This window comes from Salmo trutta, chromosome 3 (assembly GCF_901001165.1).
Source record: "Salmo trutta chromosome 3, fSalTru1.1, whole genome shotgun sequence".
In the NCBI taxonomy this organism is placed as follows: Eukaryota; Metazoa; Chordata; class Actinopteri; order Salmoniformes; family Salmonidae; genus Salmo; species Salmo trutta.
The window spans coordinates 44,081,219-44,108,068 of record NC_042959.1 but is presented as its reverse complement, the minus strand read 5'-3'; the positions used below and the strand labels follow the sequence as shown (position 1 = coordinate 44,108,068).

Below are 26,850 nucleotides of genomic sequence, written 5' to 3'. Positions count from 1 at the left end.
TTGATATTATGAATAGGAAAGGAGTAGATATTGCCATGCTCCAGGAATCTCATATAATGAAGGATGATATAAGCAAAATAGAAAAGAACAACTTGAAGTTGGCTGCATTTTCTTCTGTTAATAATAAAACAAAAGTGGTAATTGTTTTTTTTTACCGTAATCTCAAGTTTCAATGATCAAGAAGGGAGAATTGCCTATGTGAAATAAATATTTTCTGGCAAATTTCCAGCACCAGTCAAAAGTTTGGACACACTTACTCATTCAAGGGTTTTTATATATATATATATTTTTTTACTATTTTCTACATTGTAGAATAATAGTGAAGACATCAACACTATGAAATAACTCATATGGAATCATGTGGTAAACAAAACAGTGTTAAACAGATCTAAATATATTTTATATTTGAGATTATTCAAAGTAGCCACCCTTTGCCTTGATGACAGCTTTGCACACTCTTGGCATTCTCTCAACCAGCTTCATGAGGTAGTCACCTAGAATGCATTCAATTAACAGGTGTGCCTTGTTAAAAGTTAATTTGTGGAATTTCTTTCCTTCTTAATGCGTTTGAGACAAATCAGTTGGTATACAGAAGATAGCCCTATTTGGTAAAAGACCAAGTCCATGTTATGGCAAGAACAGCTCAAATAAGCAAAGAGAAATGACAATCCTTCATTACTTTAAGACATGAAGGTCAGTCACTGCGGAACATTTCAAGAACTTTGAATGTTTCTTCAAGTGCAGTCGTAAAAACCATCAAGCACTTTGATGAAACTGGCTCTCATGAGGACCGCCACAGGAAAGGAAGACCCACAGTTACCTCTGCTGCAGGGAAGTTCATTTGAGTTAAGTGCACCTCAGATTGCAGCCCAAATAAATGCTTCACAGAGTTCAAGTAACGGGCACATCTCAACATCAACTGTTCAGAGGAGGCTGTGTGAACCAGGCCTTCATGGTCGTATTGCTGCAAAGAATCCACTAATAAAGGACACACATAAGAAGAAGTGACTTGCTTAGGCCAAGAAACACAGCAATTGACGTTAGTCCGGTGGAAATCTGTCCTTTGGTCTAATGAGTCCAAATTGGAGATTTTGGTTCCAACCGCCGTGTCTTTGTGAGACACAGAGTAGATGAACGGATGATCTCCGCATGTGTGGTTCCCACCGTGAAGCATGGGGGAGGAGGTGTGATGGTGTGGGGCTGCTTTGCTGGTGACACTGTCAGTGATTTATTTAGAATTTAAGGCACACTTCACCAGCATGGCTACCACGTCATTCTGCAACAATACGCCATCCCATCTGGTTTGTGCTTAGTGGGACTATCATTTGTTTTTCAACAGTACAATGACCCAACACACCTCCAGGCTGTGTAAGGGTTATATGACCAAGAAGGAGAGTGATGGAGTGCTGCATCAGATGACCTGGCCTCCACAATCACCCAACCTCAACCCAATTGAGATGGTTTGGGATGAGTTGGACCGCAGAGTGAAGGAAAAGCAGCCAACAAGTGCTCAGCATATGTGGGAACTCCTTCAAGACTGTTGGAAAAGCATTCCTCATGAAGCTGGTTGAGAGAATGCCAAGAGTGTTCAAAGCTGTCATGAAGGCAAAGGGTGGCTACTTTGAAGAATGTAAAATATATTTAAAAAATGTCAACACTTGTTTGGTAAATACATCTGTGTTTTTTCATAGTTTTGATGTCTTCACTATTATTCTTCAATGTAGAAAATAGTAAAAATAAAGAAAAACCCTTGAATGAGTATGTGTGTCCAAACTTTTGACTGGTACTGTATATATTTTGGTTTCTGTATATGCCCCCAATACTTACGATTATTAGTTTTTTTGTTTCTCTATCCAAAATTCTTGCTGGAGTATCTGATTTCCATATGGTCTTAGGTGGTGACATGAATACAACCATAAACCCGACAATGTGTAAATCTAACAAATCGGGTACTGCACCACTAGCCACTATAGCATAGCAAAATATGGTTTCTGATGTTACACTAGTAGATATGCAATATGGAGAGTGCATAATCCACACCTGAAAGAATATACATTTTACTCTGCTAGGCACAGATCATTTTCAAGGATAGATTGATTACATATTACTTTCATCACAGTTATTGCATCTAGTACAAAAGGTAGAAATTGTACATACTGTATGTCTATGTCTGATCATGACGGAAACTTATGCAAACTATAAACAATGTTCCAAATCGTGCCACAAGTAATCTCACTCTCTTAAAAAAAATTGGATTTCTGTAATCAATTCAGGTCTGATTTACATGAATTTATCTTCCTCAACAAAGAATTGGTGAATGATAATGGATTCCTGTGGGATGCCATTAAAGGGTTCATTAGAAACAATACAATAGCATTTGCTTCTGGTTTGAACAAGTCTCAACAGTCTCACTTTATTCTTACTAACTCGTCAACAGCAGAAAAAAAATTTCCGCCGAGAAGGAGAGAGAATTATTAATCATCAAATCTGAGTTAAATTCCTTACTGAGATTAAGAGCAGAATTTCTAATTCATGAAGTCAGACAAACTGATTATGTGGACGGTAATAGACCTAGCTTCCTCTTAGCTTGTAAATTACGCAATAAGGATAGTCTTGCTGACGTTGTTTCCATTCAGTCTGACGTGCTCTCTTTTTCACCATCAATCAATTTACAATTTAAAAATTGATATGAAAAATTATACAGTTCTGAAGTACAAAATACAGCAGAAAGCAAGAGACCCTTTTTCGAGGGCTTGAATCTACCGCAACTCTCCTCCGATGATTCACACTCTAAATGCACCTACAGTATAATGCTCAATGAACTGCACGATGCATTGAAAGACATGAACTGAGGTAAATCCCCTGGATGGGATGGCATCCCACCGGAATTCTATTTAACCTTTTGGTCTGATCTTGGCTTGATATTATTAGAAATGGTACAAATATCTATTCAAATGGGCTTTTTCAATAGAGATGTTAATAGTGCAATTATCTCTCTGTTACATAAAAAAGGTAAAGACACAACTCTCTATTCAAGTCATAGGCCTCTCTCCCTCATTAACAGTGACATGAAATTGTACACAAAGGTTCTAGCCAAACGTCTTGAAACCATTTACCCAAACTAGTTAATCCAGATCAAACAGGTTTTGTCAAATATAGATTGTCTGATGCCAGTCTGAGACATCTCATATGTATAATGCACATTACTCCTAATATACCATCCCCCTGTGCAGTCAGGCCTTTGACCGTTTCTGGTATTCTATGGAAAGAATGGTATTTGGCTAAATATTTATAAATATGTATCGTAACCCCTTTGCGATGGTCTTGATGGGCAACCAATGCTCCTCACAGTTCAACATCAAACGGGGAACTCATCAAGGCTGTCCAGCGTCTAGTCACCTATTTGCCCTATCACTGGAGCCTTTAGCTAAAACAATAGGTCAATCCCAAGATTTAGAGCAAATATCAGCTGAGGACACGGACCACCAAATCTCATTAAATGCAGATGACATACAGTGCATTCGGAAAGTATTCAGACCCTTTGACTTTTTCAACACTTTGTTACATTACAGCCTTATTCTAAAATGGATTAAATTGTATTTTTTCCTCATCAATCTACACACAATACCCCATAATTGTAATGATGGGGCGGTGAGTCGGAAGCAGGTGCAGGTGAAACGTTTTAATAAAACAACAAAACCAAGAACATGACAGTAAAATAAGGCAGTACGCTGATACACAAGAACAATACCAACTGGTGAGTGAACCTGGGAGAGTGACATATAAAGGGGAGGAAATTATGAAGATAATGGAGTCCAGGTGTGAATCATAATGATTCACAGGTGCGCGTAATGATGAGTGCCAGCTGTGCGTAATGATGAATCCCAGGACCGGTGGTTAGTACTCTGGTGACGTCGTACGCCGGAGGGGAGGAGCAGGAGCAGACGTGACAATAATGACAAAGCAAAAACAGGGTTTACATTTTTGGGTCAAAAAATAATGAATATCACATTTACATAAGCATTTAAACCCTTTACTCAGTACTTTGTTGAAGAACCTTTGGCTGTGATTACAGCCTTGAGTCTTCTTGCGTATGACGCTACAAGCTTGGCACATCGGTATTTCGGGAGTTTCTCCATTTCTTCTCTGAAGATCCTCTCAAGCTCTGTCAGGTTGGATGGGGAGCTTCGCTGCATAGCTATTTTCAGGTCTCTCCAGAGATGTTAGATCGGGTTCAAGTCCGGGCTCTGGCTGGGCCACTCAATGACATTGAGACTTGTCCCGAAGTCTTGGCTGTGTGCTTAGGGTCATTGTCCTGTTGGAAGGTGAACCTTTGCCTGAGTCTGAAGTCCTAAGCCCTCTGGAGCAGGTTTTCATCAAGGATCTCTCTGCTCTGTTCATCTTTCCCTCAATCCTGACTAGTCTTCCAGTCCCTGCCACTGAAAAACATCCTCACAGCATGATGCTGCCACCACCATACTTCACCGTAGGGATGGTGCCAGGTTTCCTCCAGACGTGACGCTTGGCATTCAGGCCAAATAGTTCAATCTTGGTTTCATCAGACCAGACAATCTTGTTTCTCATGGTGTGAGAGTCCTTTAGGTGCCTTTTGTTAATCTCCAAGTCGGCTGTCATGTGCTTTTTACTGAGGAGTGGCTTCTGTCTTGCCACTCTACCATAAATGCCTGATTGGTGGAGTGCTGCAGAGATGGTTGTTTTTCTGGAAGTTTCTCCCACCTCTACAGAGGAACTCTGTAGCTCTGTCAGATTGACCATGGGGTTCTTGGTTTCCTGCCTGACCAAGGCCCTTCTCCCCCGATTTCTCAGTTTGGCTGAGCAGTCAGCTCTAGGAAGAGTCTTGGCGTTCCAAATTTCTGCCATTTAAGAATGATGGAGGCCAATGTGTTCTTGGGGACCTTACATGTTGCTGACATTTTTGATCTGTGCCTCAACACAATCCTGTCTTGGAGCTCTATGGACAATTCCTTCAACCTCATGGCTTGGTTTTTGCTCTGACCTGCACTGTCAACTGTGGGACCTTATATAGACAGGTGCGTGCCTTTCCAATTCATGTCCAATCAATTAAATATACCACAGGTGGACTCCAATGAATTTGTAGAAACATCTCAAGGTTGATCAATGGGAACAGGATGCACCTAAGCTACATTTTGAGTGTCATAGCAAAGGGACTGAATACTTATGTAAATAAGGTATTTCTGTTTTTATTTCTAATACATTTGCAAAACATTCTGACAACCTGTTTTCACTTTGTCATTATGGGGTATTATGTGTAGATTGATGAAGATGTTAATTTATTTACTCCATTTTAGAATAAGGCTGTAATGTAACAAAATGTGAAAAAGGGAAAGGGTCTGAATACTTTCTGAATGTACTGTACTATTGTACCTTGACAATGTATCACAATCCCTCCCTAATGTATTAAGTATATTCAGACAATTCAGCAGTATATCAAGTAATAAGATTAACCTCACTAAATCATCTCTGCTCCCACTTAACAAAGCAATGTTCAATCTCAATATAGAATCGAAGATACCAATTGTGACCCATTTGAAATACCTTGGCATGTTTCCCTTTCCAGATACATTTGTTTAGAAGATCTACAAACAAGTCCCAGCTCCAATTACAGCAGATCTCAACAGATGGTTTAATCTAAGATTCACTTTATCAGGTCGAATTTCAAAAGTCTAATTGAATGTCTTGCCTAGACTCAATCACTTTGTTGGCAATCCTTTGCCCACGCCATTAGGGTACTGGGAAAATATCAAAAGTTCAGTCTTGAATTTTATATGGAAAGGGAAACGTCCCAGAATTAAAATGACTACACTCCAGCAGTCCAAAGGTTTTGGGGGTCTAGGTTTACCCAATTTCAAGTAATATGCTTTGTCTCTAGTGCTCCGCCCACTTAAGAAGTAGTTTGATCAAGATAAATGTCTTTCTTGGTTGGAAATTGAGGAAAATATAGTGTCACCATTCACACTGGAGATACTATTCTCTTCCTCATCTCCTAAGTTGTGCCGTACTCAGTTAGGACCAATCATCTCCCACACAATACAGACCTGGCAACAAATCGAAAAACTGGGTAATTGGGAAGTGCAATGGCATACCCAAACACCAATATTTAGAAATAACTCCCTACCTTTGGGAGGGAAACCTATTATTTTTAAACAACGGTCTGTACAAACAATTCATACATTTTCAGACATAATGAATGATGAAGGTTTATTATCCTTTCATGACCTAAAAAAAATATGTTTAATTTGGTGTGTCATTTTTTTACATTTACAGTTAAGAACTGCTATGTGCACTTATGAACACCATTCCATCCACTGAGTTTTGGAACCTACATGCACATGATGTGGGACTGCCCCACTATGAAGACCTTTTGGTCACAGGTTGCCAGGTCTGTGTCGAGCATAGTTGCTGCTGCCATTCCCCATCTCCCCAGTATTTTATTGTTGAAGATGACTCTTCACTGACTTTCACAGTACCCCAGGAACGAGTATGGTTGTCTGGGCTGACTGCGGCAAAAATAATGTTAGTGACCAGATGCAAGCCTCCACATAACCTCAGCATAACGCAATGGCTACAAAACTCCCTTGATGGCTTTCACTACAGCTCTCCATAGCTCGTGTGAACAGCGCCAAGGAAACAACATTAGATACATTCAATAGAGTAGTCAAAAATGTACAATTGTTTGAATCTATCAATTGTATTTTGAATGTCAGTATAGAATATCGATGCATACAGGCTAATTCTATTAATGTGTGCCTTGGTCCCAAAAAACTATTTTTCAAACATAAGATGAACTACCCATTATGTTTTTTTTATGCATAGATTTGTCCACAACATGAGCTCATGGGGAAGAGAGAGGGAGGTGGGGAGGGGGAGAGGGAGTGAGGAGGGAGGGAGGGAGGGAGTGAGGGTAGAATAGAAAATAGTGGCACCTACTAAGAAGGGGGCGGGGGAGATGGGACAGACAAGACAAATAATATATATATATATAAATAAATTATTTTAAAATGTTTTAATATATGTAATTTTTTTATATTATTGCAGGTCTGTGATCTGAACCCCTCACAAAACCATTATTAGCTCTAACAACATTATGAATTTAATAACTTTTGCATCCAGCAGATTTTCCTCTCAGACTTCAATAATTGAGAGAAAAAAAAGGAAATATACAAGAAGTATGATTTTTGAGCAAAATGGGGATCCTACTGTTTTATTGTTTATTTAGAACTAGTTGCGATGCTGTCCTTCCAAGTCTTGTTCATCAAGGCTTCCCCATCGGCTAGAGGAGGACTGGAAATTGATATTCATTCAGAACATGTTTTTGCCTGGTTGATGTACACCAAAGCACACTTAATGTTAAGGCCTTTCCCAATTCTATGTGTTATCTTGTGATGAAGGAATAGTTTGTCTGGATATAGAGTGGTGCCATCTAAAAAGCTGAAAGGTCTTTCATGTCTTTTTCATTTGAAGACTCTGTGTCCTGGGATGTTTCCATGGTGATTTCGTGAGTGTAATATCGTCAAACACCAGGCCTGAGAGCTTTCCATGCTGACCCATAAGCGGGAGAGCTTATGATTGGGAGAGGCTCTCTCTCCCAATCATCCTTACCCCACCCCTATTCATTCTCTTCCAGTAGAGAGTGAAATGATGCAGTGCTAGTAGTGTGCTGCAGTGAGGAGAGAGGGAGAGAGAGAGCCTCCAACCTCTCTCAGGTGTCCAACCCTCACTGGACAAGGGATTTCACTAGACATAATACAGTAGTAGTGTAATAGGACACCAGTGTAGTAGCTGAACTAGATCACTTGGGTCATGTTCAGTAGGGCACTCTGTAGCAAAACATTTTGTAAAGCAATATTTTGCATTTAAAATCTCCCTATTTCAAAACATTTTCTCTCTTGAGAAAATTCCTCCTGCCAGACAACACAGTAGACTGTAATGGTCCGTCTGTCAGTCAGGATTCCTCAGACCGCACCTTCACACCTAGAAGATGGTGTAGCTTCACACCACAGCTGACATTGAAAGCCCTGCAAAGAGTAAGATGTCAGGTCAGCTATCATCTTAGCAGGGGGTTGGAGACACACCTGTGTGAAAGATCCATGTGTTAATTATTTTAGAATTGTGATCATTACAGCTGAACAGCAAGGAGGTGCTTCAACATCTTTCAACACTCTTGATGGTAGCTTGACATGGCCTGCTTGTGTCTTCGGTGCAGGCTCCAGCAATCTTAGAGCTGTTGCACTGCTTATGTGTGAATGCTAAGTACGTTCTCCTGCCAAGTTCTCATTGTGTGGAAGGGGATAGAGAACACAACTGTATGGGGACGCTATGGATTAAGAAGCCCAGCTTTGTGTGCCACTCATGGCCCCCAGCTGCCTGGGCACAAGTCTTGGGAAACTTTTAACCTCTTCATGACTCTCACATCAACTTATTATTGTGGCCATGTTGGGATTCTGGCTTCTACCGTGTTTTTTGGTCCCTATGGTCAGAAAACCTGATGGTTTTCATACTGACTTCAAAGGTTAAGACCCTAGTAAGATGAGATGGACAGTCTTAGCCTGAGCCCAGAGTGAGGTAGTGCACTGGCAGGATTTGGATTACAGCCAAATTAGATGGTTCAGAAGGAGGAGACCTGCTACCCTGCTGCTCAGAAGGACCACCATCTTTTTCCAATGCAATTTAAACAATATGGCTTCCATCCTCTTGCCCTGCGACAACAGCTGTTTGAGTGTACATGAGTCATGATCAGGGTTGTGGACACACACGCATGCACGTACACACACCAACACACATACATACCCAACAACACACACACAGTCAATATTCATGAGTATATCTTCTATCATGACATCCGGCAGGCATTTGCAGCAGAATACCCATCTCTGTGTGTGTGTGTGTGTGTGTGTGTGTGTGTGTGTGTGTGTGTGTGTGTGTGTGTGTGTGTGTGTGTGTGTGTGTGTGTGTGTGTGTGTGTGTGTGTGTGTGTGTGTGTGAGGTTAATTATCACCAGCACTGTTAATTATCACCTGCACTGCCTAAATCTAAATCAACAGTCATTCCAATTAACAGATTTTATGTAGTAGTAGGGGTTGGAGGGCACAGAGGAGGAGGTGAGAGGTGGCAGCAGATATGTAACCCACCACCTGGATTTGGTCCTATTTAGCAACATTTGAAATTGTGTTTGTTACATTGGATAAAATTAGAGTCAGAGTTAGAAAATAGTATATCATACACTGCAGTTGAGGAACAATGGGAAAGTTATTCTGAAAATTCCCTTAAATGTTTTGGTACACCTACTGGAGAGTTCTCTTTGTCTACACCCGTTCAACATCGTTCACACCATCTTAAACCTTAACCGCACCCATCTCTTTAAGGATTCACATGTGAGGCCATGTGCTAAACAGAGTTAATAAGGTAGTGTACTAAACAACCAAATATTTGAAGACTAAAAGTAGAAGCAAAAAAGTAGTAGTACAAATACATTTTATCTAGTCCTTGGCCCCTATCCTAACCTAACTTTGGTGCAGGTCATGTTGTTCTTCACGTTACCATCTCTGGTAAACACGTACTATATCAAATAAAATCTATGTTTATTTGTCACATGCTGTCACGTCCTGACCATAGTAAGATGTTATTTTCTATGGTAGAGTAGGTCAGGGCGTGACAGGGGGTGTTTTGTGTTTTTCTATGTTTTGTATTTCTATGTTTTTTTTGGGGGGGGGGGATCTCCAATTAGAGGCAGCTGGTCCTCGTTGTCTCTAATTGGAGATCATACTTAAGTAGTTTTTTTTCCACCTGTGTTTGTGGGTAGTTGTCTTCTGTTTAGTTTTCTGTACCTGACAGAACTGTGCGCTTTCATTTTCTCTTTGTCATTTTTGTGTTCTGAGTTAAAATAAATATTCATCATGAGCACTCAACACGCTGCGCTTTGGTCCCCTCTCTACGACAGCCGTTACACATGCATAGGATACAGAAGATGTAAATGGTACAGTGAAATGGTTATTTGTATTGTGGAGTCTTTTGTTTAGACATGTAGCTAGCTAGTTAAACAATGAACCATAATCAATCAAATGTATTTATAAACCACCTTTTACATCAGCTGATGTCACAAAGTCCTACACAGAAACCCAGCCTAAAACTCCAAACAGCAAGCAATGCAGATGTAGAAGCACAGTGGCTAGGAAAAACTCCCTGGAAAGGCAGGAACCTAGGAAGAAACCTAGAGAGGAACCAGGCTCTGAGGGGTCGCCAGTCCTCTTCTGGCTGTGCCGAGTGGAGATTATAACAGTACATGGCCAAGATGTTGAAACGTTCATAGATGACCAGCAGGGTCAAATAATAATCACAGTGGTTGTAGAGGGTGCAACAGGTCAGCACCTCAGGTGTAAATGTCAGATGGCTTTTTATAGCCAATCATTAAGAGTTAGAGACATCGGGTGCGGTAGAGAGTCGAAAAACAGCAGGTCCGGGACAAGGTAGCACGTCCGGTGAAAAGGTCAGGGTTCCATAGGCAGAACAGTTGAAACTGGAGCAGCAGCACGACCAGGTGCACTGGGGACAGCAAGGAGTCATCAGGCCAGGTAGTCCTGAGGCATGGTCCTAGGGCTCAGGTCCTAGGGCTCAGGTCCTCCGAGAGAAGAGAGAAAAGAGAGAAAGAGAGAGAGTTAGAGGGAGCATACTTAACTTCACACAGGACACAGGATAAGACAGGAGAAATACTGCAGATATAACAGACTGATCCTAGCCCCCCGATCACACTATTGCAGTATAAATACTGGAGGCTGAGACAGGAGGGGTCAGGAGACAGTGTGGCCCCTTCCGACAATACCCCCGGACAGGGCCAACCAGGCAGGATATAAACCTAATCAAGCACAGCCCCCACACCAGTAGAGGGATATCTTCAAACCACCAACTTACTACCCTGAGACAATGCCGAGTATAGCCCACGAAGATCTCCTCCACGGCATGAACCCGAGGGGGGCGCCAACCCGGACAGGAAGATCACGTCAGTGACTCTACCCACTCAGTGACGCACCCCTCCTAGGGACGGCATGGAAGAGCACCAGTAAGCCAGTGACTCAGCCCCCGTAAAAGGATTAGAGGCAGAGAATCCCAGTGGAGAGAGGGGAACCGGCCAGGCAGAGACAGGAAGGGCAGTTCGTTGCTCCAGTGCCTTTCTGTTCACCTTCACACCCCTGGGCCAGACTACACTCAATAATAGGACCTACTGAAGAGATGAGTCTTCAATAAAGACTTCCCTGTGGCTCAGTTGGTAGAGCATGGTGTGTGCAACGCCAGGGTTGTGGGTTCGATTCCCACGGGGGCCAGTACAACAACAAAAAAAATGCATGAAATGAAATGTATGTATTCACTACTGTAAGTTGCTCTGGATAAGAGCGTCTGCTAAATGACTAAAGTGTAAATGTAAAATGTAAAGGTTGAGACCAAGTCTCTGTCTCTCACATGGATAGGCAGACCATTCCATAAAAATTGAGATCTATAGGAGAAAGCCTTGCCACCAGCTGTTTGCTTAGAAATTCTAGTGACAATAAGAAGGCCTGTGTCTTGTGACCATAACGTACATGTAGGTATGTACGGCAGGAGCAATTCGGAAAGAAAGGTAGGAGCAAGCCCATGTAATGCTTTGTAGGTTAGCAGTAAATCCTTGAAATCAGCCCTAGCCTTAACAGGAAACCAGTGTAGAGAGGCTAGCACAGGAATAAAATGATCAAATTTCTTGGTTCTAGTCAAGATTCTAGCAGCTGTGTTTAACACTAACGGAAGTTTATTTAGTGCTTTATCTGGGTAGCCGGAAAGTAGAGCATTGCACTAGTCTAATCTACTGCAATGCATTTTTCTGCATCATTTTTGGACAGAAAGTTTCTGATTTCTGCAGTGTTACGTAGATGGAAAAAAGCTGTCCTTAAAACAGTCTTACGCCGAGGTCCTTCACAGTTTATTTGAGACAATTGTACAACCATCAAGATGAATTGTCAGATCCAACAGCAGTTCTCTTTGTTTCTTGGGACCTAGGACTAGCATCTCTGTTTTGTCCGAGTTTAAAAGTAAAACATTTGCCGCCATCCACTTCCTTATGTCTGAAACACAGGCTTCCAGGGAGGGCAATTTTGGGGCTTCACCATGTTTCATCGAAATGTACAGCTGTGTAACATTATGTTTCTGAATGACATCACCAAGAGGTAAAATATATAGTGAAAACTATAGTGGTCCTAAAACTGAACCTTAAGGAACACCGAAATGTACAGCTGATTTGTCAGAGGACAAACCATTCACAGAGACAAACTGATATCTTTCCATAGGATAAGATCTAAACCAGGCCAGAACTTGTCCGTGTAGACCAATTTGGGTTTCCAATCTCTCCAAAAGAATGTGGTGATCGATTGTATCAAAAGCAACACTAAGGTCTAGGAGCACGAAGACAGATGCAGAGCCTTGGTCTGATGCCATTAAAAGGTAATTTACCACCTTCACACATTATGATCCACAATATTTATTCCATGGGACAAAACTAGCTCCAGAGTATGACTGTGGCAGTGAGTAGGTCCGGAGACATGTTTGACAAAACCCTCTGAGTCGATGATGGCTCCGAAAGCCTTTTGGAGTAGGTATGTGGACTTTTCCATGTGAATATTAAAGTCACCAACATTTTTTATATTATCTGCCATGACTACAAGGTCCGATAGGAATTCAGGGAACTCAGTTAGGAACGCTGTATACGGCCCAGGAGGCCAGTAAACAGTAGCTATAAAAAGTGATTGAGTAAACTGCATAGATTTCATGCCTAGAAGCTCAAACGACGAAAATGCTGTCATTTTTTTTAAACGAAATTTGCTATTGTAAATGTTAGCAACACCTCCACCTTTGCGGGATGCGTGGGGGATATGGTCACTAGTGTAACCAAGAGGAAAGGCCTCATTTAACACAGTAAATTCATCAGGCTTAAGCCATGTTTCAGTCAGGCCAATCACATCAAGATTATGATCAGTGATTAGTTCATTGACTATAACTGCCTTGGAAGTGAGGGATCTAACATTAAGTAGCCCTATTTTGAGATGTAAGATACCACAATCTCTTTCAATAATGACAGAAATGGAGGAGGTCTTTATTCCAGTGAGATTGCTAGAGCAAACACCGCCATGTTTAGCTCATTGTGGAGCTAGAGGAGTTAGAGCCCTGTCTATGTTCATAGATAAGATGAGAGCATCCTTCCGGCTAAGATGGAGTCCGTCACTCCTCAGCAGGCCAGGCTTGGACCTGTTTGTGGGTGAGTCCTAGAAAGAAGGCCAATTATCTACAAATTCTATCTTTTGGAAGGGGCAGAAAACAGTTTTCAACCAGCGATTGAGTTGTGAGACTCTGCTGTAGAGCTCATCACTCCCCCTAAGTCGGAGGGGGCCAGAGACAATTACTTGATGCCGACACACCTTTCTAGCTAATTTACAGGCTTAAGCTATGTTGCACTTGGTGACCTCTGACTATTTCATCCTAACTTCATTGGTGCCGACGTGGATAACAATATCCCTGTAGTCTCTACCGTTTTAGCCTTAGCCAGCACCATCTTCAGATTAGTCTTAACTTCCGTAGCCATGCCCCCTGGTAAACAGTGTATTTTCGCTTTTTAAGTCTAATACTTCGGGTAATGGAGTCGCCAATGACTAGGGTTTTCAATTTGTCAGAGATAATGGTGGGAGGCTTCGGCATCTCAGACCCCATAAGAGGTGGAGGAGAGACCAGAAAAGGCTCAGCCTCTGACTCCAACTCGTTGCTTAATGGGGAAAACCGGTTGAGCATTCCTACAGCATTTCCTTCCGGAAGCCATGAGAAAATTGTCCGGCTGCGGGGACTGTGCGAGGGGATTTATACTACTATCTGTACTTATTGGTGGCACAGACGCTGTTTCATCCTCTCCTACACTTAAATTACCATTGCCTAATGATTGCGTCTGAAGCTGGGCTTGCAGCGTGGCTATCCTCACCATAAGGCGATTGTTCTCCTGCATGTTATGAGTACAGCGACTGCAATTAGAAGCAGCAATAACCTCAACCAAACATTTTCTGTAGTTGCGGATCAGACCTGCACAACGGTCAGGATACATTTTGGACCAATCCTCTTTACAAAACTGTTTCACTTCACTAATATTCTTGGGGTGTCTGGTGTGAACCGCTCTCTTGAGGTCATGCCACAGCATCGCAATCGGGTTGAGGTCAGGACTCTGACTGGGCCACTCCAGAAGGTGTATTTTCTTCTGTTGAAGCCATTCTGTTGTTGATTTACTTCGGTGTTTCAGGTCGTTGTCCTGTTGCATCACCCAACTTCTGTGGAGCTTCAATAGATAGCCGTACATTCTCCTGAAAAATGTCTTGATAAACTTGGGAATTCATTTTTTACGTCAATGATAGCATGCAGCAAAGCAGCCCCAAAACACGATGCTCCCTCCAGAATACTTTACAGTTGGGATAAGGTTTTGATGTGTGCTGTGCCTCTTTTTCTCCACACATGGTGTTGTGTGTTCCTTCCAAACAACTCAACTGTAGTTTAATCTGTCCACAGAAGATTTTGACAGGAACATCCAGGTGCTCTTTTGCGAACTTCAGACGTGCAGCAATGTTTTTTTTTGGACAGCAGTGGCTTCTTCCGCGGTGTCCTCCCATGAACACCATTTTTGTTTAGTGTTTTACGTATCATAGACTTGTCAACAGAGATGTTATTATGTTCCAGAGATTTCTGTAAGTCTTTAGCTGACACTGTAGGATTATTCTTAATCTCAATGGGCATTCTGCGCTGTGCTTTTGCAGTGATCTTTGCAGGACGGCCACTCCTAGGGAGAGTTGCATCAGTGCTGAACTTTCTCCATTGATAGACAATTTGTCTTACCATGGACTAATGAACATCAAGGCTTTTAGAGATACTTTTGTAACCCTTTCCAGCTTTATGCAAGTCAACAATTCTTAATCTTAGGTCTTCTGAGATCTCTTTTGTTTGAGGCATGGTTCACATCAGGCAATGCTTCTTGTAAATTCAAATTTTGTCTGTATTTTTTATAGGGCAGGGCAGTTCTAACCAACATATCCAATCTCATCTCATTGATTGGACTCCAAGTTAGCTGACTCCTGACTCCAATTAGCTTTTGGAGAAGTCATTAGCCTAGGGGTTCGCATACTTTTTCCAACCTACACTGAGAACGTTTAAATGATGTATTCCATATAGAGAAGAAAAATACAATATTTTGTGTGAAATTAGTTTAAGCACACTGTGTTTGTCTATTGTTGTGACTTAGATGAAGATCAGATCAAATCAAATTCCAAAGGGTTCACATACTTTTTCTTGCCACTGTATGTGTAAGGAGCTGTATTTATGTAGTACGTTGCTCCTGCATTTTAAGTCCTATCAACTCGTTCATGGAGAGTGAAGATCTCCTTCAGAATAGAATGAGAGAAAACATGCATCTGTAGTGGCAGAGGGAGAGTTAAAGAGAGACAAGGTGGAGTAACGAGAGACTAGATTGAGCAAGCTCACTTTGTGAGATGTATAGTGTGTTAGTATGGTGAGAAGAAATAAGAGGGAGTGGTAGGGCTAAGTTGTTCAGCTACGCCCCCAACTTCCTTGTGCTCTTTCCATTTTTCTCCATCTGCTCCTTGCTGCTTTGTTAGGCACTCTCCCCCCTGTCCTTACCCCACCCCTATTCATTCTCTCCCAGTAGAGAACAGTGAAATTAGTGTGCTGCAGTTAAAAGGGGATAGAAGAGGGATAGCGAGAGAAAGAGGAACATACAATTGATATCTTCCCTTAATACTGTGATAAAATAACAGGCTCCCTCTAGTCAAACTATTGTGCTGTATCTACAGCTGCACTCGGGCTCCCGAGTGGTGCAACGGTCTAAGGCACTGTATCTCAGTGCTAGAGGTGTCACTACAGACTCTGGTTCGATTCCAGGCTGTATCACAACAGGTCATGATTGGGAGTCCCATAGGGAAATGTACAATTGGCCCATTGTCGTCCGAGTTAGGGTTGGCTGGGGTAGGCCGTCATTGTAAATAAGAATTTGTTCTTAACTGAATTGCCTAGTTAAATAAAAAATACTAACACTGGTCATGCTATTGACCTGGTTTTATGGATATTAAGTCCTCTTATTGAAGGGAAAAGGGGATACCTAGTCAGTTGTACAACTGAATGCATTCAACTAAAATATGTCTTCTGCATTTAACCCAACCCCTCTGAATCAGAGAGGTGCGGGGGGGCTGCCTTAATCGACATCCATGTCATCGGCGCCCGGGGAACAGTGGGTTAACTGCCTTTTGCTCAGGGGGAGAACGACAGATTTTTACCAGTATTTAGATCGATGGCTCTAAATACTGGGAAATTTATGAGGGAAACCTGTTTCAGTCTTCCAGAGATTTGAGACTGGGACAGAGATTCACCTTCCAGCAGGACAATGACCCTAATTATACTGCTAAAGCAACACTTGAGTGGTTTAAGGGGAAACATTTAAATATCTTGGAATGGCCTAGTCAAAGCCCAGACCTCAATCCAGTTGAGAACCTGTGGTATTACATAAAGATTGCTGTACACCAGCGGAACACATCCAACTTGAAGGAGCTGGAGCAGTTTTGCCTTGAAGAATGGGCAAAAATCCCAGTGGCTAGATATGCCAAGCTTATAGAGACATACCCCAAGAGACTTGCAGCTGTAATTGCTGCAAAAGGTCTCTCGACAAAGTATTGAGTTAGGGTGGGTGAATAGTTATGCACGCTCAAGTTTTCAGTTTTTTTGTTATTTCTTGTTTGTTTCACAAAAAAAATGTTTTTGTATCTTCAAAGTGGTAGGCATGTTGTGTAAATCAAATGATACAAACCCCTCAAAAAATACATTTTAATTCCAGGATGTAAGGCAACAAAATAGGAAAAATGCCAACGGGGGTGAATACTTTCACAAGCCACTGTATGTATTCCCAGTCATTCTGAAATCCCATTGAAACATGATCTACTGCTCTACCACACATATAGACCAGTAGGCCTCTGAAGAATAGTTGTTTTGCTGCTTCTGTGACTGATCAGCGCTCAAACCCAGGTCGTCTACATGCCACAAGACTGTGTTAGCCTGCTGAGCTAAAAACTCTATTAGCCTGCTGAGCTAAAAACTGTATTAGTCTGCTGAGCTAAATACTGTGTTTGCCCGCTGAGCTAAAGACTGTGTTAGCTTGCTCCGCTAAAAATTGTTAGGCCGCTGAGCTGAGCTAAAGACTGTGTCAGCCTGCTGAGCTAAAGACTGTGTTAGCCTGCTAAAGAACTGTGTTAGCCCGCTAAGCTAAAGACTTTACACTTTTCTCTCCTGTATGAGGGCACAGCTCCTAGCCAACATCCAGGTGGGCCTCCCTTTCCTAACCTGCACACAGCAGTGATGGTTGGGCTGTGTCTCACTGTCTCTCTACACAAGCAGGGATTCAATAATGCAGGGACGCTTGTGTTTCCTGATAATTCGCCCTGCAGCCTCAGCGCTTTGTTCCCAGGGGCACTGCTACAAGCACCCAGGAGGGAACCCGGGTCAGGACAGCCCCATGGGGATGGAGAAGGGGGAGGAAGAGACAGGACTGATTTAGACCCATTGGGAGTGAAGGGATAGTAGGGCATGTAGGAAGTGGGAGTAGACAGAGTGTCGGATGCTTAGGGAGAGAGAGTAGACAGAGTATCGGATGCTTACGGAGAGAGAGAGTAGGCTGAGTGTAGGGTGCTTAGCAGTAAGAGTAGGCTGAATGTAGGGTGCTTAGGAAGAGGGTGGCTGAGTGTAGAATGCTAAAGGAATGAGGGTAGAATGAATGTAGGGTGCTTAGGGAGAGGTGGTAGGCTGAATGTATGGTCACTATGGTGCTTAGGGAGTGAGGGTAGGGTAATTGTCAGATAGTAGGATGTACAGGGAGCGAAAGAAGGGAAATTGAGAATGAGATAAAGCACGTGATTCACAGTGTTACACACAAGGGATTAAAATGCTCTGGAATTGACAGTAACATGTATTCCTCAAATGTGTCTCTCTTTCCCCAATGTTCCTCTCCTCTCGCTGTCTGCTCTGGATTTTGCTGGTTCTCTCTTGGATGACATGCTTGCAATCGGCTGCCCAGCGGGGTTTCTGGGTAATTTTACCTGTTCTGCTCGGGGAAGAGGTCTAGAAATAACATGGGTCTTTCATGGTCCATTCATGTGCAGTGAAACATGATCTTACGGCGCATGCCTCCAACAGATACTAGAGCACTCACAGAAACAGGACCTTTTACATGGTTTGGTTTAATGGTTTGATTTGCTGGTGTATCTGACACCAGTCAATATGGACATATTGAAGAGAGTAAATATTGGTATATATTGAAATCCTTATTTTCGAATCCATTTGTATTGTCCAGTTGATTGTATGTTATACACTTGGTGATACACTTTGTCATGCACTGTATGGGAAATGGAGTAAATTGGGACATGAAATATCAGGTAAACTTGTGCTTCTGTGTAGTCTGGCATTACTATGTTAGGTCTATAACTGTTGCAGTGAAAATATACCTGTAACATGTTCTGCAAAGGTATTTTACTGCAACCTTATGAGAGATTTCTAGTTGCCAAGGAAACAGTCTTGGCTCATCCCCATTTGTACTCTAAACCCGTTTATAAAAAAAGACTCAATACATTTCCTGTGTGAATTAGTGTGCACATGCATGTGTGCTTATTTGTGTGTGTACATGGGTGTGCATGTGCTTATGTGTGTGACTTTGTGTGTCCCTTTTGTGTCCTGTGGCACCAGTATCACTTTCAGCTATTGATGAATGAAATGGGCCTGTTCGATTCAGAGCTTGGCACAAGGACATATGGCAGGGTGTTGTGGTATCGTTTTCACTGGCAGTGACCCGACACTATATCGGTCAATAGAACACATGCAACGCACACACGCACGCACGCACGCACGCACGCACGCACGCACGCACGCACGCACGCACACACACACACACACACACACACACACACACACACACACACACACACACACACACACACACATACATACATACATACATACATACATATGTATGTACTGTACATGGCTCTACAGTAAAAGCTGTGTCAATGAGAGCTCATAGGATGAGTAGCAGGCGCCATGTCTGTGTTTAGCCTTTGTCTGAACCCGTGCTTAGAGTAAGCAACCTCAATGTAAGTTCCAGTCACATTGTAACGCTACACTTGCTTCAAAGATGAAGAAGTGATGAAAGCACAGTGTGAGCGGCAGTATGGCAGTGTGATGATGATGCTGTCAGTGTGGGGGTGGATGTTCTCTGTCTTGTCATGCATAATAACAGCAGTGTGTGTGTGATTGCAATTTTCCAGTCAACATTGTGGCTATTCGACTGACATACTGAGCCTTGGTGTAACTGTTGGTTGATGGATGATGGATGATGGATGATGGATGCATTTGAGGTAGAGTAGTAGTATCTTTGACGCTGACTGGTTTCTCTGCCTACTCCTCCCCCTCCTGCCTTTGTTCACATACAGCACAAGGATGAGATTATGTCAGACCCATGATGTTCCTCTTCTGCTCGCTCTGCTGCACGATGACGCCTCAGGTGGTGGGGCTTTATGAATATGGCAGAAGGGCTGTGTGTAGTATGTGTACTGTGTTTGTGTATGTTTAGTAGTAGAGATGCATTTCCCTACGCTTGTGTGAATGAATAACCTTGCCTAAATCCTGATACATTTTAGCTCAGTGGGCTAACATTGCCTTTCTGTGCAGACACTCTGCCTGCGCTAGTCAGTTAGTTACACATGTCTGTGTGTGTGATAATGTGTGTGTGTGTGCGTGTGTGTGTATATCTGTGTGTGTGCATGTATATTTGTGTGTGTGTGTGTGTGTGTGTGAGGTACATACTAACTGAACTAAATGTGTGTATCTGAGTATGTGTTGTCTCTCTGCTGCAGAATGATGGTGCCATTGAGTAGTATCTGGTGCAGTGTGGAAGATGGGGATGTGACTATTACAGTAATCACTGCCAAGGCTGCTGCTATTACTGCCACCACTTTCCTAACTGGCACTGCAATTACTGCAGCCACTGCTCTTCCTCTATGGCTCCCTACTGATAACATACTGCTCTGGTTGCTTCTTCCAAGGCAAATCATCTCCTTTATGTCTTTTTATGATATTAACTCAAGAGCTCAGTGCCCACCCAGTGAAAAGATGATGTTTTAAATGTTAGGCAATGAAATGGTCCCATAATGTGGCATTAGTAGGATTTCAAGAAAATACACGATTCAAGTTTTCACTAACACCCTTGACTGTTCCTCGTTATTCCAATATGACTAGGCTATTTCAACTAGGCAATTTTACTTGATCCATGACAGGAATCTTTATAATCCCTCCTCCTTCCTGTGTTGGCTCCAGTAGTGTCACAAGGTGGTGATTCACCCTGTCTGTCTCATGCAGGTACACTACATGGAAGTAGTCCCTAATAACTAGGGCAGTGTTACTGCTGCTATGACAACATTGTCTAAGTGAATGCATGACTGTGTGTGCATACTCATGCGTTTGTATTTGCATAGTGTGAGTAGCTACTGTACATCCCTTGTGGGTCTATGCTACACGTATGAGACTTTGTGAGTAGGGGATATTCGTGAAATTGCTGTGTGCATAATTACGCAGGCACACACACACACTCCCTCTCTATACTGTATATATTGCTCTGTCTCTCTCTTTCTCATCTCTCTCAGTATGAATAATGGAGAGAGGGGGAGGGAGAGCTGTGCTGAGACAGTGAGTCAGGGCTGCTGTTTGCTGTGCTGGGGTTCCTGCTGCTCAGCATCTCAATCTGATTAGCTCAGCCCTGAGTCACATTTCTCCTCATCTCTAACCCACCCTTTCTCTCTCTCTATGCTCTCTTCCTCCTCTTTCTCTCTCTCTCCATCTGCTCTCTCCATTCGCTCTCTATATCTCTGCTTTCTCTCTCTGCTCTCTCTTTTCTTTCTCTCTCTCCGTTCTCTCTCTCTCTCTCTCTCTCTCTCTCTCTCTCTCTCTCTCTCTAAATTGAATTTAAATGATCTCTCTCTACCTTCCTCTCACTCCTATCATATCTATGCATCCCTGGGAATGTATTATTGTGACCACTCTGGCCGTTATTTGGATCCTGCTGACCATAGTTGATGTCTATGTGAGAAAAAACAGACTTCAACGGTGCTGGATTTATTATCAGTGTAATGATGCCTAGGGGGACCCTCTCTGTTTGTCATTCAACTTTATCCTATCCAACCTGCACGGTTGGGAGTCTTAATTTTATGGTGGTTTGGTGAATGCCAAGGCTCTTGCTCAGCGGGGTAACACAGATTTGAGGCACCCGGGAGACTCAGCTTTGAACCACAATCGGTCACTGGCTTGGTTTGGGTCTCTGTGAGGAGTCGAGGTGAAGTCACCAGATAGCCACTAGAATTGCCCCAGATGTTATGCGTAGCCTTTGGCCCAGAGGTATCCATGGGTTTCTGTTTGTGTGTATGTGTCTGTTTGTTGGTGTATAGATGATCTGAATCGGTGTTTTAACTTGGTCATTGTGTGTTTGTCCATGTGTTTTCTATGTCTGTTTGTGTACGGCTCAGTGTGTGTATTTTGAGAGAGAAGGCAAGAGTGAGGGAGAGAGGGATATAAAGAAAGAGAAACGGAGGAGGTGGAGTACAGGCTGCTGACTCATCAATCCCTCAGGGATGATCTTTCTCACTCTGTGTGTGTGTTTTATGTGAGGGTGTGTGTGTGTGTGTGTGTGTGTGTGTGTGTGTGTGTGTGTGTCTGTGTGTGTGTCTGTGTGTGGTTGTGTGTATGTGTGTGTGTGTGTACGTGCACGCGTGTGTGTGTCTGCATGCGTGAGTATGTGTAATACCTACATATACGTATGTGTGTGGGTTAACGTATGTTGGTATACACACGCAAGAGGCACCCTACCTCACTGGAGGGGACGTCCACACCAATCATCCAATCATGATGATTGCATGATGCCAAAAGGCTGAAGGGAGACATCACTGTAACATGTCTGTGACAGAACCTTGACCTTCAGAGCATCCCTCTCCTCTTTATTCATCTCTCTATCACTACCTCGATCCTCTCTATCACTCCCTCCGTCCCTCCATCTCTCTGCCTCATTGTGTACTATATAAATATACCCAACCTTCCTGTCCATCTCAATTTTGCTTCAAAATCTTTATTGAGTGCAGGAAGATCGTATTACAACAAATCAAATTGACAAAGTGTTTTGGACGTGGATGGGCTGTATTGGTAATTTCCGGTGTGTAAAGTCAGAAAGGGGAAATTCAGTACCAACCTCTCAGCTTGCTCTGTCTATTGGCAGAGTGACAGAAATATAGTGTACTGTGTGTGACTCACTTCTTCTCCCATGCAGGACTTGATAGCTATGACCTATTTTCTGTTCTTAGAGTGAGTTCCTCCCTCTTTCTGAGTGGCAAACTCATCTGCAATATCTCATATATCAGGCATTTATATCAGTCATTTATATGAGGAATGTAACTGAAAACGACCAAGCGCGACTGAGGAATCCTTACTATCCCGCCACAGTAAATTGATTTTCTCTGAGCACATGTTGGCTGATTTGTGTTGGTGAGGGGGAGGCAGAGCAGCTTGAAATTTCCCACCCTGTCTGTCTGCTCAGATGGCACCACCGCTCTCTCTGGCTCTCTGTCTCTCTAGCTCTGCCCTGAGTGATGCCTTTCTCTCACAATTGTAGGGAAATTCCTCTCTCTTGTCCTCACTCTGTACCTGTGTCAGTGTGACCGGGTGATTAAAGGAAACTATTGACAAAAGGATGCTCTGTCTGTCTGTCTGTCTGTCTGTCTGTCAGTTCAGGACCAATGTAACTATTTCCAGGAAGTAGAAGATCTGGGTTAAAGCAATACAGCCAGGGGGAAATACATTGTCAAAATGACATAGATTACACTCAATGTAAAGTACTTGTAGAGTTTGTAACCTATTTGTACACTTTGTAACCTGTTTGTAGTGTGCAACCTATCATAGTCGCATGTATGCTCAGACCTGATCGAGGTACATATTGACCAAGCCTGATTATGTATGGGGATTGTACATTACATGTATGGGAAAATGTAACTACGCAATATATTTCTCTTCATTATTCTCCCTCAGACCTGATTGAGGCCACCAAGGAGTCTAATGTGAACATCCCACAGATGGCGGACACGTTGTTTGAGAGGGCCACCAATGCCAGCTGGGTGGTGGTGTTCAAGGCCCTGATCACTACGCATCACATGATGGTCGCTGGCAATGAGGTGAGTGTTAAAGCCAGCATCACCACTACTGTTCCTATGGGAGGGCCTGTATTTTAAAGGGCTGAGATGTGATTGGCTCTTTTTTTTATATACTTTGGTTGTATTGGACATGCTGAGTTTTTAGTTGGCCAACCCTCCTCCTGGAGAGCTACTGGGTGTGTAGGCTTTAGCTCTTTCCCTACTTTAACATGTCATATTCTAGTAATCAGCTACTCATCAAGACCTTGATTAGCTGAATCGGGTGTGTTAAAGAAGGGCTGGAGCACAAACCTGCATATCCATTAGCTTTCCAGGGGGAGGGTTGGCTACCTCTGCTCCCGAGGGTTTGTTAAGGTTAGATGATAAGCCTGTTTGTCTGAATACACTGAGTGTACAAAACATTAGGAACACCTTCCTAATATTGAGTTGCACCCCTTTTGCCCTCAGAACAGCCTCAATTCGTTGGGGCATGGACTTTACAAGGTCTCTAAAGCATTCCACAGGGATGCTGGCCCATGTTGACTCCAATGATTCTCACAGTTGTGTAAAGTTGGCTGATAGTCGATCTCTAGTCCAAATAGCTCATTCCATCTCATCCCACAGATGCTCAATTGGAATGAGATCTGGTGAAGAGGCAGGCCAATGCAGTAAGCTGATTTCACTGTCATGTTCGTGGAACCATTCCTGGATATTCCTAGCCTTGTGGCATTGGGCATTAATTATCCTGCTGAAAAAAATGAATTTGCAGATCTCAAAAATCTCTAATTGAAGTGGATTTAACAGGTGACATTAATAAGGGATCATACCTTTCACCTGGATTAACCTGGTGAGTCTATGTCATGTAAAGAGCAGGTGTTCAGTCAGCCATTTAGATATTCAGTAATTCCATCCTTCATCCTTACCTCCATTGTTATGTCACTGGGGTCAACCAGGGGTAACACAGTCAGATAAGCAGATGTTCTGTTTACTGTCTGTTTAGCCTGTCTAGTCTGTCTATGGCTACACTGAGATAATGAGAGAGAGAGAGAGAAAAGAGAGAAGAGAGAAGACAGAGAGAGGCAGATCACAAAGAGCTGTGTCATGTCGAACGGACACACTGTGATAATGAAATTAAACTCAGTGTCTGTGGAGGAGAAATCAATGGGGAAGAGGACATGTGGACTTATGTTGCCATTGGTGACACAGGGTAACTGGCTTTTTGAAGAGGTCTCTTCATTCATATGCCCTTCCCCTCCACCATTATTAATCTCATCACAGTGTGTGTGTATGTATGTGCGTGCATCTGTGTATGTTTGTGGGTGTGTATTTGACTGGACAGTGAATTACAGCCCCTCAGCATACATTTTCCCAGAGCCTTATGTGTAGAGACAGATGTGTGGGGTTTAGCTCAACGTCTGGAGTGTGCCTGTTGGTATGAGACTGTACACTGCCTGAAAGAGGGAGGAGGAGAAGGAGTGTACTACAGTATCACAAAATGATGTGTTTTACACCAGATAGGTACAGTGAAATGTGGTGCTTTATAGGGTCGTAGTTCAGCACCCGCCGAGCAAATGAGGGTTAAGTGCCTTGATCAAGTGCACCTCAACAGATTTTTCCGATAGTCTTGGGCATTTGAATACTTGGGCATTTGAACCAGCAACCTTTCAGTTACTAGTACAGCGCTCTAATCGCTAGGCTACCTGCCACCCTTGAGAGAACCTCTCATTTAATTCACCTCATTAAACTGGGCTTTGACTTTTGAATTAAGAGTGTAAATGAAAACCCAGGTGTGTATGTGTGTCTGCGTGCACATATCATGTGTATAGGTGTGTGTGCAGAGTATGATTTTATTGTCATGTTTCACAATTCCTCCATAGAAGCCAATTTGCCATGAATGTATTATTGTTTAGTGGGTGATACATTCTGTATTTGAGCAGAAGCATTCTCATTCTCACCCTCCCACTCAGGCGCTGTTTTCTTTGATGTTGGCTCTCTGTAATCAATTAAGCTGCAGCATGATCCTATCACACTTTTCACATGAATTCCAGTTCCTCCTCAACACAATGTGTTTATAATATGAAACAGCTCCTCTGAATTTACACATCTAATCCATTTCCTTTCGTGACTCATTCAATCCTTTGAAGATAATTATCTTTTGAAGGCAGTTGTGTGTTTGTGTGCGAGTGTGTGTGTGTTTTAATATGTGTATGTGTTTTAATACCTGTCCAAATGTCTGGTTCTTTAGCATAACAGACTCAATTATTTGCTGAGCTAGTTTGTCGTTTTAGTGTATTGATCCTGTCTCCTCTGACTGGTGTGTATTCTCTCTCTCTCTCTCTCTCCCTCTCTCTCTCTCTCTCTCTCTCTCTCTCTCTCTCTCTCTCTCTCTCTCTCTCCCTCTCCCTCTCTCTTTCTCTCTCTCTCTCTCTGTCTCTCTCTCTCTCTCTCTTCCTCAGAGGTTCCTCCAGTTCCTTGCCTCCAGGAACACCCTCTTCAACCTCAGTAACTTTCTGGACAAAACTGGCTCCCATGGTGAGTTAACACTTGCTCCGGCTGCCCCTTCCCTCGATGGGTTTTTACAGTGTGATCACTGTAAAAACTGTGTCCATGGTGATTAATATGGGCTCCCATGGCCATGTAAACTGGTTTCTCTGGTGATGGAAATGGTCCACTGTGAGGTGTTGTTTCTATGGAGACGTGGAAGTGACATTGGCCTGTTGTTCCTCCCCCAGGCTACGACATGTCCACGTTTATCAGACGCTACAGCCGGTACCTCAACGAGAAGGCGTTCGCCTACAGACAGATGTCCTTCGACTTTGGCAGAGTGAAGAAGGGGTGTGTTGTCTCTCAATAACTCTGTCTATCCTCTCCATCAGTGCTGCTCTTCTCTTTATGGCTTTTTTAAAAGGACGGTCAAGCTTCAAATAGGGCAAAACACACAGTCTAGCTGCAATATACAAGATATCTTTTGACCCCTCACCCTCCCACCCCCTCAGAATCATATATACTGAACAGAAATATATAAAACTGTTTCATGAGGTGAAAAAAAATATTCCAGAAATGTTCCATATGCACAAAAAACGTATTTCTCTCAAAGTTTGTTGACAAATCTGTTTACATGCCTGTTAGTCAGCAATTTCTCCTTTGCCAAAATAATCCATCCACCTGACAGGTGTGCCATATCAAGAAGCTGATTAAACAGGAGGATCCTCACACAGGTGCAGCATGTGCTGGGGACAATAAAAGGCCACTCTAAAATGTGCCGTTTTGTCACACAACACAATGCCATACATATACACGGCTGTGACTATAAGCAAAGAGAATTCTCTTGGAAGATAATACTTTCGGCATTTGATTGTAAGGAATTCTAGGTCGGGTGAACTGTAACTCAGTAAAATCATTGAAATTGTTGCATGTTGCGTTTATATTTTTGTTCAGTATAAAAACATAGAAATAGATGTATATTCTATTTCTCATAGAGACAACACTTGGCAGAATCACAGCCACCTGACCTGTCAGTCAGTCTCAGGGGTCAGTAGGTGGG

The 26,850-nt window shown here is 42.8% G+C and overlaps 1 protein-coding gene across 8 annotated transcripts in view; it reads left to right on the top strand.

Annotated features, from left to right (window-relative positions):
- LOC115175802 (clathrin coat assembly protein AP180) overlaps positions 1 to 26,850 on the top strand; it is a 61,203-nt gene that overhangs the window by 3,548 nt on the left and 30,805 nt on the right. For all 8 annotated transcript variants that reach the window (XR_003872106.1, XM_029735337.1, XM_029735343.1 and 5 more), the window contains 3 exons: positions 23,206 to 23,348; positions 25,763 to 25,838; positions 26,039 to 26,141. Coding sequence is in view for 7 of the 8 variants with exons in the window: in XM_029735337.1 (XP_029591197.1) it covers positions 23,206 to 23,348; positions 25,763 to 25,838; positions 26,039 to 26,141 (322 nt within the window). In the remaining variant the exon portion in view is untranslated. The remainder of the gene's footprint in view (positions 1 to 23,205; positions 23,349 to 25,762; positions 25,839 to 26,038; positions 26,142 to 26,850) is intronic.